Source organism: Sylvia atricapilla, chromosome 3, assembly GCF_009819655.1.
Source record: "Sylvia atricapilla isolate bSylAtr1 chromosome 3, bSylAtr1.pri, whole genome shotgun sequence".
Taxonomy (NCBI): domain Eukaryota; kingdom Metazoa; phylum Chordata; class Aves; order Passeriformes; family Sylviidae; genus Sylvia; species Sylvia atricapilla.
Window position 1 is genome coordinate 3,165,790 of NC_089142.1, and position 13,082 is coordinate 3,178,871.

The following is a 13,082-nucleotide window of genomic DNA, read 5'->3' on the forward strand; positions in this document are numbered from 1 at the left end:
TTCCAAAACAAAGAATCACAGAATAGCCTGAGTTGGAAGGGACGCACAGTGGTGATCAAAGCCCAGCTTCTGGAAGAAAAACACTTAGAAAAAAAGAACCCCAAAAGGTGAATCTTGCACTTTGAAGGATGAGGATGGAGCTGGCTATGTGTTGGGTTCTCAGCACAGGAAGGATGTGGACTGTTGAAGCAAGTCCAGAGGAGGCCATGGAGATGCTCTGAGGGCTGGAGCACCTCTGCTACGGAGACAGGCTCAGAGCTGGGGCTTTCCAGATTGGAGAGGGTTCCAGGGAGACTTTAGAGCCTAAAGGGGCTCAAGAGGGCTGGAGAGGGACTTTGGGCAAGAGGGAATGGATTCCTATTGCCAGAGCACAGGGTTAGATGGGATTCTGGGAAGGAATTCGCCCCAGAATTCCCAGAGAAGCTGTGGCTTCTCTATCCTTGCAACTGGCCAAGGCCACGTTGGACGGGGCTTGGAGCGGCCTGGGCTAGTGGAAGGTGTCCCTATCCATAGCACAGGGATGGAATGGGAAGGTCTTCAAGCTCCCTTCCCACCCCAACCCTCCCGTCCCTCCATGGCGACGCCGTTGCCCTCACGCTCACCCGAGCGGGTTCGGGGCCACCGACTCCTTCCCGCTCCGCCTGTGCCGACGCGCGTCCCCGCCAATCAGCGCCCGCCGCCGGCCGTCACACCAGCCGCTCCGCTTTCCTATTGGCTGGCGCTGCCCTGGTGCGAGCGCGCCTTCGCCAATCGGCGCCGCGCCCGCCCCACCGAGCGATGTGCCGAGCGCTGTGATTGGCTGCGGGGCGGGGCTGGCGCGGCCCCGCCCGTTCCCGGTTAAGCGGCGGCTTGGGGGGGGAGGCGGGAGCACGCGGCGGCGGCGGTGGGTTCTGAGCGCGGCCCCAATGGAGCTGCTACGGAAATGGCTGGGCCACCCCGAGGACATCTACAACCTGCTGCGCTTCAAGATGGGCGGCTACCGCGCCGTCATGCCGCGGATGGACACGGTGAGCGGCGACGGATGCGCGGGCGGCGAGATGCATTTCGCTGTCGCCGGTGCGCCGGTGGGGAGCAGGGCATGGGAGGAGGAGGAGGAGGAGGTGGGGGGCACTGTCATGTCCCGGTGCACATGACACCGTTGTCATGGGTGACATCCCATATCCAGCGTGTATAGGACCTGCCCAGCTTTGTGCGCCTTATGTGCACTTCGGTGCTTCCTGGTTGCACCGGCTCCCGGTATCCTATTGCACTGCTCGTGCCCTGAGTGCATCCCACCGGTTCCGGGCATTTCACCGGTTCTGGACATCCTGTGCATTCATGCATCCCACCAGTTCCGAGCATCCTGTGCACTGGTGCATCTCACCGGCTCCAAGCATCGCCCGGTGCCGGTACCCTGCGCGGATCGCACTGACACTGGGCATCGCACAATCCCAGTGCTTCCCGAGCATCCCACCGGCTCCAAGCATCCGTGCATTGCTCGGTGCCGGTACCCTGCGAGCATCCCACCGGTTCCGGGTATCCCACCGTCTCCAAGCATCCTTTCCCTTGCTTCGTGCCGGTACCAATACCGGACATCGCAGAGTCTCGGTGCTACCCGAGCATCCCACGGCCCCGGGCACCCTTGCATTGCTCGGTGCCGGTATCCCACTGACTCCGAGCATCCCGCTGGCTTCAGGCTTCCCATGCACTGCTCGCTGCCCGTACCCGCATGCATCCCGCCAGCTCCGAGCATCCCTTGCATTGCCCGGTGCCGGTACCCCGCAGGCATCCCCGGGGCTCCGGCCATCGCACGGCCCCGGCGCTGTCCGTACATGGCAGCATCTCCGGAGCAGAGCCGGGATGGGGCGGGTTAAGGGGCGGGTTTCGGGCCGGGGCGGAGCGGCCGCAGCCCCCCGCCGCCGCCGCCGCGCCCCCATGGCGGCCGGCTGCCGGGCCGTGTCCGTGCTGCGGCGGACACTGACCCTGTCCCCACCTCGGAGCACCCCGCGGGCAGCGCTGCGGCGGCGGGGACAGCAGCAGCAGCAGCAGCAGCAGCAGCATTGCGGAGCCCCCGGCGCGGCCCCGGGCCCGCCGCCCGCCGCCCCCCGCCTCCAACCCGCGCCCCGCGCCCCGCTCTGCCCGCAGGACTCGCTGGGATGTGGCCTCCGCACCTGCTATCGGTACCTCAACCAGACCAGCCGCAGCTTCGCCGCCGTCATCCAGGCTCTGGACGGAGAGCTGCGGTGAGCTGGGGGACCGCGGGGACCGGGGAGGGGGTGCGGTGACCGCCCGGCACTGGGGGTCTTTGGAGGGTGGAGAGTGGGGTGTTATTCCAGCGCTGGGGATCCTCGGGAGGGTCGGGTGCAGCTTTCCCCCCGACACGGGGAATCCCCTGGAGATGGTGGGGGTAATTCTCCTCCTCCCTGGGAGGTGATGGGTACAATGCCACCCCAACACTGGGAACTTAGTGGGTGCAGTAGCCCCCCCCAATTTCAGGTCTCCTCAGGAGCTGGTGGGTGTGATGCACCCCCAGTACCAGAGCTGGGCCCATGCAGTACCCCCAGACACCATTTTTCCCTCCTAGTGGAGCTGCTGGGACATGCTCCCTCTCCCATCAGGAGCTGACTGGATTCACTCAGCTCAGCCCCACCCCGTGCAGAGGGACGTGGGGTTTTTCACGTCCCATCTGCCTGTACCACATCCCCCCTCTGCACTGCATCTTCCCCCCAAACTGGGTCTGCGGGCTGAGCCTCCTGGCCAGCAGACTGTTAAACACAGGGCCTGGCAGTGTGCCTTGTGTGACACCCTGGGAATGTGTCCTGGCACTGCCAAGGCTGCTGCTGGACAAAGGCTGGAGGTGAGGAGAAACCTGGAGCTGACCAAGGGTCTGGGCCCTGCCTGGGAGGTGATTTTGGGAGCAGCTGCCTCAAAACCTGTGCAGTTGTCACAGTTGGGTTTGTTGCACACTCATTTTTTGCTGTGCAGATTTTGCTGCCCTGTGCAGAAAAGCTGGAGATGGGAATAGGAACAGAGGATGTAAAGCTTAGCTGGCCAGTGGACCTCATGCCATGTAATTATTCTCCATGTAGTTCCTTATATTCGTTGGACAATGACTGATCTCAGTTTTTAAATGCCCAGTTAATCCCAGGATGGGTTGATGATCAAATTTAGGGGTTCTGGAAGTTGTTCCAGGCACATCCGATAGTTTTGTTGAGCAGTTGCAGGCACCACCCTGAACCCTGGGTGATCTGTGGGGTTTCTGAGGCCTGGTTTGGCATTTTGGACGGTGCCCCATGAAATGGTGTTTGCAGCCTCGTTGACAGAAAAGGCAGAGAAGTTCAGTGGTTTGGCTGGAATTGCGTGGAAAAGTACGAATTGGGCCAAGAATTAAGCTTTTTATTTTCCATGCTTTTCCTGCACAGGAATTAAGAAAAAAAATATTAAGAAAACACTGTGAAACCTGTTAGCAATGTGTCTGCCCTGTGCTTGCCTCAAACTTCCTGCAGTTTTCTTTGTCTGTCTTTTTTTGTCCTTTAATCCTTGCCCTGCAGCCTGCTGGGATCAGGATCACCCTTCAGGGCACAGAAACTTCTGCCCGGCATCCTAAAAATGCTCTTGCCTGATCATTGCAACCCACAGTTGGGCAGGGTTGGTGGTTGGATTACAGCTGGCTCAGTAGTGGATCAGGAAAGACTGATTTTCAAAGGCTGGGAGCTCCACTGGAGAATTTAGGGTCAAACAAGGGAAATACAAAATAGGGAGGACAGAGAAATAGGCAGAGCCACAGCCTCACAGAAGATATTAATTTTGCTGGGTCAAAAAAGTGCTTGCATTGATGTTGACCCCGTCAGGGAGCTCAGCTGAGCCCCTGTGGTTACAGACAGGCATCCCAAAAAGGCTGCTGGAAAATGGGGAACTCCTGGAGGAGTGCTTGGAGCAGTGCTTCCCTGGCCAGACAGGGTATTTATTGGTAGTTGAGCCGAAATGTCTGATTCCTCCGTGCTTGTTTTGTTTTGGCCCCATAAACTGCCTGTTTTGCTGGCCAGAGCCCTGCCCAGCTCGTTGCTCCATGGTCAGGGTGTTCTCTGGGAAGGTGGGAGGCTCAAAACTGCAGTTTCATCCACGGCTGAGCCAACAGCACCATAACTGCTGGAGGTGGAAAAGAATTATGATCCAAGCTCACAGCTCCTCTCCTGGTGATGGAGAGGAGAAGAGGGGTGCTCCTGCCTCTCTGCTGTCAATTCCATGGTCCTGCCTGTCTCTGGAACTCTTCAGGATCTAATCCTGAAGGTTCAGCAGAGGCTGTGTGTCCTGGCAAGGAGAAAGGAGACCTCCTGACCTGGGCTGGAGGGATCTGCACCCAGGACGGGGCTGGAGCTGGAGCTCTGGAAGATCCACACTGGTTCTTTCTGCAAGTGGGTGCTTCCATTTGTGCCCAGTCCAGCCTGACCTTGAATGTTTCCAGGGGTGGGGGATCCACCACCTCCCTGGACAACCTGTGCCACAGCAAAGAATTTCTTCCTTTGATTTGCCAAAATTACCAAGGATCTAAATTCAGTATACCAGGGAAGTTAGGGAGGCAAGCAAGGTCTGGGTGCAGAATTTGGGTTAAATAAGTGTTTTAACTGTGCTGGGTTCTGGAATTACTGCTGGCTCTTCCCTGGGCATGATGCCCCTGTGAGAGGTGCCTCTGGGATGGCATTCCAGGTTCTGCTCTGCCTTTCCTGGTGGCTCCTGGAAGCGAGTTGGAGCTTTGGGCACTTGCATCCTGTTGGATGAATGTTTGCAGCCCGGCTGGAATGGAAAAACTCAGTCATGCAAAGGAACAGGAGCACGAGAGAGCTGCTCATGTGCTTTGACAGGGGGGTTAAATACCCTTCTAATCAAGGAAAATAAAAGCCAAATTTAACAGTATTGGCTCTAAGGGCAGACCAGTTTTCCCTGGATTGTTAATCACTGCTTGCACATTGTCATTCTAAAAGTACAGCACTGTCACCTGGTAATTAGCATGTAAGCAGACCAAGCTACTTTCCCTTTGTTAAACAATTAATAAATGCCTCATCTCCTTGGCATATATCCCTGTGCTGGTGGAGATCTGGGGATTATTTTATATAAATCCTGGAGTTGCAAACTGCATTTCTTGCCATCAGGACTTGTTTTTGGTTTGGGTTGGTTTTGTTTTTGTGGTTTTTTTTGAGGGGGAGGGTTTTTTTGCTTGTTTGTTTTTGTTTTGATTTGTGGGGGATTTTTGTTTGCTTGTTTTTTGGTGTGTTTTTTGTGGCTTTGGGGGTTTTTTTTTTGTTTTTTTGGGAGGGTTTTTTTTGTTTGTTTTTGTTTTTTTGTTTTGTGTGGGGTTTTTTGTTGTTGGTTTTTTTGTTTGGGGTTGGTGGTGGTTTTTTTTGTTTTGTTTTTTTTTTTCAGCTGCAGAAATGTGGAAGCAGGGGTGGGGAAAGAAGCAGGGATGGTAGAGGCAGGGATAGGGAATGCAGGGGTAGTGGGAGCAGGAGGGGAGGTGGCTCTGCAGCAGCTTCCTGCTGAGATTCTGAGACACATGGGCTGCCTCCAATGTTTTCGTCCTGGAAATATAAAATACAGGGTGATTTTAGCTCTTTCTGCCAGTCCTGATTTTCTTATTGCACAATGTGACCCCTTTATTCCCCCCCAACAGGGTAAAAGATGTGCAGAGAAGGGGGAGTGATGGGGAAAACACATCTGGTTTTTTCCCCCTTCCCTGTTTTACATTTGCTTTTCCCAGTAACCTGAGCTCAGGGTCTGTCCTCTGGGTCCAGGTGAGGGCTGGCCCTTCTTGCAGGGTTGGATCTTCCCTGCTCAGGGAGCTCACAGGCCTGACCCTGCCCTGACACACACCTCAGAAAGCCCAAAAATCATGCTGTAGTTCTCCTCATGAGGGAAAATCCTGGATTTCCTAACCTGCCTGGTGTCTTGCAAAGGCAGCAAGGACCTGGCAGTGCCAGTGTGTGTGACATGTTGAGCTCAAAGGCTGAAGGCTCTGTGGTTAATCCCAGCTGTTTGTCCTGCCTCCCAGGCACTCCCAAGTAAAGGATTACTGGTTTTTCTCCCCTCCCAGACATGCAGTGTGTATATTCTACCTGGTTCTCCGTGCCCTGGACACTGTAGAGGATGACATGAGCATCCCCTTGGATGTCAAGGTCCCGATGCTGCACGAGTTCCACTCCCATCTCTACCATCCAGACTGGAAGTACACAGAGAGCAAGGAGAAGGACAGGCAGGTGCTGGAAGACTTCCCCACGGTAAGTCCTTGCTCCTTGTGGCACCTCTGGGTGCCTGGTTGTCTCCATGTGATGGCTGCAGACCTTGTTCAGTCCCACAGACCTTCCCAAGGGCTCCATCAGCTGGGCTGGGCGCTGAGCTGGGGTGAGAAACCCAAACACGGTGCAATGCTGTGAGCCAGCCAGAGGGAATCTGGCTGTGGAAAAGTGCCAGCCCTGGAAAAGTGGCTTTTTGCCTCCTCTAGTGGAAGAGCAGATGACCATTGTCTTATGGAGAGAGATTTGGGGTTGTTACCCAACACTATGCCTGTGTGCACAGTGGGAAATGTCCCTGCCCATGGCACGGGGTGGAATGAGATGAGCTTTAAGGGCCCTTCCCACCCAAACCATTCCAGAATATATAATATAAGACAAAAATCACCCTCACTCTTCCTAGTAGCAATATTGCATTAATTTTTTTTTTATTGTTGAGTTGATTTTTTAGAGTTTTTGTTCTTCGCTCTGTTGAAGAAAAAATAGAATAGTTCTGGTGAGGAGCATCTAATTTTCCAAGGACATTCTGTTTTGTTCAAGTTTTTACCATTTTTAATTTATTCTACCCTTTTCAGGCTTTCCCTAGCAGTGGGAATGGGGTAAATGTTTGGAGAACTGAGGTGTGTTTTGATGCTCAGGTTCGGGGTGACTGTGGCCTGTCAGAGGGTGGAGTGCTATAGGGGATGTCTGTGTTGGGATTCTGGGTGTGTAAGGATACAGTAGGTATGTCAGTGGCTTGGCTTTTGTGGCACTTTGCTGTTCTCTCTTGGTGTGTATGTTACTTGTTTGAGGCAACCCATGCTCAGGTGTGATTTTAATAATCATAGACTTGTAGAACCATGGAATTGTTGGGTTGGGAGGGACCATAAAGCTCATCCCATTCCATCCCCTGCTATGGCAGAGACACCTTCCACTTCACCAGGTTGCTCCACGCCCTGTCCAACCTGACCCTGAGTTTTTTGGGGGGCATTCACAGCTTCTCTGGGCATCCTCTGCCAGTGCCTCACCACCCTTATAGTAAAAAACTTCCAATAATATTTCATAGAGGTGCATTTGCAGGCTGTGCTCCTCTGTGTAAGGGACTGAAGCCACAGAGACAGAAGGACAGTGGATACATTTATTTTACAGACAAACCCTTATTGCACACAAACCCTGGGCTGGCTTCAGTCACCCACTGAGGGGGAATAAAGCTTAGCACAGTGAAACATGATGCTCCACAGTTTTGGGAAAGAGAGGATGCACTTTTAAGTTGGTTTTTTTTTCAGTGTGGAAGCAATTGAGGCACTGCAGGTGTCCCTGCCTATAGCAGGGAGATTGGAACCACAGAATCTCCAAGGTCCCTTCCAACTCAACCCACTCTGTGATTCCATGGTCACAGTACTGGACATGCAGCAGGATTTCACAGTTCCCTCATTGCTTGATGCCTTTCCAGTTGTGCCAGACATGCCCTGTGAAGCCAGAACTGGAGAGGGCTGGGGAGAACAGAGGACCAGAAACCTCCCATGGGTCTTTTCCTGTGGCTGGTGTTGTGGAATGCTCTCAAATTACAGAGGAAAACAGCTCTGTGTACCAAATGCAGTCAGTTTTGTCCTGCAGCTCCCAGATGATACCAGTCCAAGGCCACAGAGCCTTCCCAAAGATTTTGCTGTGTCTGATCTCCTGCCAGAGACCATCCCGTTTAGACTGGGAACAGGCTGAGCCTGAGCTCCAAGGACCTTGAAACAGCTCAGGTTGGGGGAGTTGTCCCAGATCTCCAGCCAGGGCAGGATTAGAGCCTGGTAAACAGTATTTTTCTGATTTCTTAATAAATGTTGAGCTCTGCTGCTTTTTTTTTCTTTCTTTCTGAACGTTATCTTTCTGTTTTTACCGTGCTACAGATCTCCATGGAGTTCAGAAACCTGTCCAAGGTCTACCAGGATGTGATTTCAGATATTTGCCACAAGATGGGTGTTGGGATGGCAGAGTTCCTGGAGAAAAAGGTGGATTCTCAGCATGAGTGGGATAAGGTGAGTCAGCCCAGACAGAGGAATGGACTGAGCATGAGCAGGGTCATGGAGTTCAGGTTGGAAAAGCCCTCTAAGATCATCAAGTCCAGCCATTCCTGCCAAGGCCACCACAGAACCATGTCCCTGAGTGCCACATCCACAAGTTTTTTGAACACTTCCAAGTAGGGTCCACCTTGTCCCTGTGGAAGCAGGAGACAGAGCATCCTTGTTGGGAAAATGTATTTGTTTTCATGGGAAAGCGGAGACATCCCAGGGAGGGCCATGAGAACTTGCAATCAAATGAACTGTCAGTTGCTTTTTGTAAAACTCACTGTGACAAACAGGCAGCTCTTTGTAACTGCTCCTTTTATCTTGTTTTCTTTTTCCCCCCTTTCCCAACTTGGCACCTCCTTGGCAGTATTGTCACTACGTTGCTGGGCTGGTGGGGATTGGCCTTTCCCGTCTCTTCTCTGCATCAGAGCTGGAAGATTCCATCGTGGGGCAGGACACAGATCTGGCAAACTCCATGGGCCTCTTCCTACAGAAAACCAACATCATCCGTGACTATCTGGAGGACCAGCTGGAGGGAAGGGAGTTCTGGCCCAGAGAGGTGAGGAAAAACCTCATAAAATAACTACTGTTGGCTGTGGATCTTCTTGGTAATCACAGTTCTGGTGACAGCTGGCTGACATCTGTCTGCAGCTCTCTGGGTGCAGATGTAAGGACAGGGTGGTGTCACCACACACTGCCAAGAACTACTTAGGCAGCTTTTTCTCCTCTCTGCTAGGTTTTCTCGAGGAATGAGGGAGGATAAGACTGGCTGAGATCCCAGGAGAGTACCTGGTACTCTCAAAAGCAGGATCAGCTCTGCCTGTGCCTGACAGGATGTCCAAAAATTTTTTCTTCCCCTTTTCCATGTGGCTCATCTGTCTCACAGGGCATTTCTCGATGTGTGACTCACCTTTTCCTTTCCCTCCCTAGGAAAGATGTGGAGATGAGTTGCACCCTCTTTACCATCTCTTTGTGTACACCAAGGCCACTGTCACATCTCCTCAGCCTGCCCTTCCTGCTTTTCTTTATCCCAGGGACGCTCCAAGGCTGTTCTGTGGGGGTTTTTGGTGGTTCTTGTTGCTCTTGCAGACCTGGTGTCTCTCTGATGACATCAATGCACCCTCCAATTCATGAACACTTCTCTTGGTGCTCAGGTTTGGAGCAGATATGCCAAGAAGCTCTCGGACCTTGCCAAGCCAGAGAACATCGACGTGGCCGTGCAGTGCCTCAATGAGCTCATCACCAATGCCCTCCACCACGTCCCCGACGTCCTCACCTACCTGTCCCGCCTCAAGAACCAAAGTGTCTTCAACTTCTGCGCTATCCCCCAGGTGAGCTGAGCTTCCAAGTGGTTCCTCATCCTCTGCAGCTCAGCTGGGGGTGGAGCTGGAGGTGGAGGAGGTTCTGTGTCGTTGGGGTTTTTTATTTCTTGGTTCCTGCCGTTCCTGTGGTTGAGATTGTGGCTCCGCTCCACGGATGTCACTGTGGACAAGGTGATCCTTTGGCAAGTTCCTTGCAGTGCAGTAAAGGCTTTTCCTTGCCTCTCCTCAGGTGATGGCCATTGCCACGCTGGCTGCCTGCTACAACAACCAGCAGGTGTTCAGGGGGGTGGTGAAGATCCGCAAGGGCCAGGCCGTCACCCTCATGATGGATGCCACGAACATACAAGCTGTCAAAGCCATCATGTACCAGTATGTGGAAGAGGTAGGCTCAGCAGTTTGCTTTGAGTCGTTTCTGCCTCTCCCTGTCCCCATTCTTGGGGTGAAATTGGGAATACACGGGAATTTGTTCATTATATCCTTGGCTCAGTGGTGGTGGGGAGTGGTGACCCTGATGTGGTTTTGGCCTGGACCAAACTGTGCTTGATGCGTTCCCTTGAACATGCCCTTGGTCTGTGTCTGTGTTGGGAAGTAGGGACTGGGGCCAGTGGCATCCTGGCCTGGACCAGCAGAGTGTGTCCAGCAGGACCAGGGCAGTGCCCATCCCCTTGACCCAATTTTGGGGTCAGTTCTGGGCCACTCACAATACAAAAGACATTGAGGGGCTGGAGCGTGTCCAGAGAAGGGAACAGAGCTGGGAAAGGGTCTGGAGCACCAGGAGTGACTGAGGGAGCTGGGGAGGGGCTCAGCCTGGAGATAAGGAGTTTCAGGGGGAACCTTATGACTTCCTCCTGACTTCAGGGTCCTGTGGAGATTAAAAGTTCACGTGGAGAGTCAGCTGGTGGGTGGTTTTGTGGGAAAAAAGCAGCCCCCTTCCCAAAACCCAGTTCCAGTGAGGAATTAAATACTAAATAAAAAGACTTCACTTCTGCAGCAGGGAGTCCCCAAACCATGGGTTATTAGAGCTGCCCTTGTGAACTGTCTGATCCCATGGCAAGGGACAGTGACACTGCAGGGCTTTAACCCAGGAGAGGGTCTCTGCTTGTGCCCACCTTGCTCAGACTCCTGCAGACAAGTATCTCAGAGGCCATGAGAAGAGAACTCCAAATGCCACAGCATCAGGTGATGATGTGGCTCTTTCCAGGCAGGAATGTTCCCACCGGTTTGAGGTGGGCTATACAGTGAGTGAGGATTGCAGGGTGAGAACCCCTGAGCCCGGTATGGCCACTGGTCCCAATATCACCACGGGGGGATGAGGGATCGTGTGGTCCATGTTCCATCGTGGGCTGCCCTCAAGAGGCAGCTTGGCTTAGTGCACTTCCCAAGGGAGATGGCCCCTGGACCCATCCAATTGTCCCTTGTTTCATGGCACTCCACCACCGAGCTCACTTCAAACTTCAGCCTCGTCCCATTTTCCTCCTAAACCTCCTGTGCGAGCCCTAACTCCTCTCTTCCCTCCTCCTCCAGATCTACCAGAAGATCCCGAGCACGGACCCCTCGTCCAACAAGACGCAGCAGGTGATCTCCTCCATCCGTGCCATGAGCCTGCCCGGCAGCCCCATGGCCTCCCGCCACCACTACTCCCCCATCTACCTGTCCTGTGCCATGCTGCTGGCAGCCCTGAGCTGGCAGTACCTCAGCACCCTCTCCAAGGCCACCGAGGAGTACGTGCAGGCAGGAGAGAACTGAGGGGCAGTGGCTGGGTGAGGGGATGAGCAGATGGGCAGCAGGGAGGGGGCAGGAGGCTCCTCGTCCCCTGCCCTGGGGGTGGCCCAGCACTGGGACGGTGACAAGGATGGGACACCGGGGAGCTGCAGCCCCCAGGGTGACAGTGTGGCACTGCTGGACTCCATCCTCACCGCCCTTGCTGTCTGCTTTGATGGCTGCTGATTGGAGTCCTAGTGTTTGGGGTCGAGTATTTTTTTTCCCTCCCTTTTTTTCCATTTGCCTGAATATTTTGGGTGATTGTTGGTTGGTTTTTTTTCTTTTTTTTTTTTTCCATTAGGATGGTTTGAAATAGAAACTCCAGTTGTTTCTTTTCTTCCTTGAGATTTGAGGCATCTTTCCAGCTCAGAGCTGAGCAAAACCCTGAGGGTTTTACCTCCATTTCTTAGTTAGGCAGCCTCTTCTCCCTCACCGGTCCCTGCTCTGTGCTGGAAAGATACTGCTTCAGCTGGGAGAGGAATGTGCTTCCTTATCCAAGGAAAAAGCTCTGGCCACTTTCTGGCCCTCAGTGATTGACATCCTGCAGCCTGGAGACAGGTCCTATTTCTGTTGTGCTGAAGGATGCTGAAATGAGCCCTTTTAATGTTAAATAGATGAGAGGTGAGGTACTCTGTCCACTTGAACGTGCCCCCAGCTCAAAGGCAGCTGTGCAGCTCCCTGCCTGGGGACAGATGGCCCCTGCAGTGACACAGCTCTTGTTTCAGCAGTGGGGAGGTGGTTAAAATGAGGAGGGAGCTGCCAGCACAGCCCTGAGCTCTTAAGCCCAGGCTGACTCCACAGCAGGCTCTGGGCTCTGTGCTGACTCAGCCCCAGGGGCTGGCTGCTCGTGGCAGAGCAAGGCAGGGGAGTGAGGGACACACCCTGCTGTCCCTCATGGGATGCTTTTTTAGGGGGGCATTCATCACCCTGGGAGGCAGGAGTGATCTCTGCCACGAGCTGGGAAGGCTGGAGCCACCAAGGAGGTGACCAGGGCAGGTTTCCCTGGTCCACTTGGCTCTGGCTTTGGGTCAGAGTGATGTGTGAGCTGCAGGAGGCTCCCACTGCTGGCTTCAAACACCTCAGGCTGGAACTTACAAGAAAAAACAATACTAAAGGCAAGTCCTGTTCTCCTGGGGTGGACTGTTACTTTTCAGGGTCCTTCCCTGCCCCCTTCAAATGCTGCTTTGGTGTCGTGAAGGGAAGGAGTGCCCATGTCCTGGCCCAGGACAGAGCTACCAGCTGCAGGGTGGTGGTCTTTGCAAGGCCAAGCCCCTGTGGCCAGGCTGTTACTCAGCAGGAGAACCCCTACTCCACAGTTCCTGGTGTAGATAGTTTTAAGCTGTTGTCCTAAAGAAACTCGAGGTAGCTCTCTTTGTGCAGCTTCCTGTCTTGTTGAAATTTAAAGTTTTCTTTGGGAAAAAAAAAAATAAAAGTGATGAATTGTCTTTTTTTTTTTTTCCTTCTTCTTTTCAGCTGACATTTCTTTTACACCAGTAATTTCCCCACAGGTTACAACCCTCAGCTCATGCAAGTCCAGTGCTCTCTTAGTGCCAACTGTGGTTAATAAAATACAGCTCCCAAAATGTGCCAGACCTGGAGGAAGAATTTTAACCAGGACAGCTGAGGGTCCATAAATTCCCCTTCAAAGGAGTGATGGCACAGCTCTGGGCTGCAGGCACGTGCTCCAGGGCCCTGGTGCA

At 53.6% G+C, this 13,082-nt stretch overlaps 1 protein-coding gene across 2 annotated transcripts; it reads left to right on the plus strand.

Moving 5' to 3' along the window:
• Nucleotides 1–859: 859 nt before the first annotated feature.
• FDFT1 (farnesyl-diphosphate farnesyltransferase 1) lies at nt 860–12,827 on the plus strand. Of its 2 annotated transcripts, XM_066314626.1 has the most exons (8): nt 860–1,007; nt 2,125–2,222; nt 6,068–6,251; nt 8,141–8,269; nt 8,667–8,858; nt 9,454–9,630; nt 9,851–10,003; nt 11,146–12,827. In XM_066314626.1, exons 1-8 carry the CDS (start codon nt 906–908, stop codon nt 11,365–11,367), a joined length of 1,257 nt encoding a protein of 418 aa, XP_066170723.1. In that variant the 5' UTR covers nt 860–905; the 3' UTR covers nt 11,368–12,827. The 2 variants fall into 2 exon arrangements, with proteins under 2 accessions (XP_066170723.1, XP_066170724.1); XM_066314627.1 differs by lacking the exon at nt 2,125–2,222 and having other exon boundaries at nt 896–1,007.
• Nucleotides 12,828–13,082: the final 255 nt, after the last annotated feature.

What these genes read in the sequence shown, in the direction of transcription:
- FDFT1 (XM_066314626.1), top strand. Translation starts at nt 906, where the DNA reads ATGGAGCTGCTACGGAAATGGCTGGGCCACCCCGAGGACATCTACAAC. An exon ending in GCTCTGGACGGAGAGCTGCG is followed by an intron (nt 2,223 to 6,067) that starts GTGAGCTGGGGG and finishes CTCCCCTCCCAG; the next exon opens with ACATGCAGTGTGTATATTCT. An exon ending in ACTTCTGCGCTATCCCCCAG is followed by an intron (nt 9,631 to 9,850) that starts GTGAGCTGAGCT and finishes GCCTCTCCTCAG; the next exon opens with GTGATGGCCATTGCCACGCT.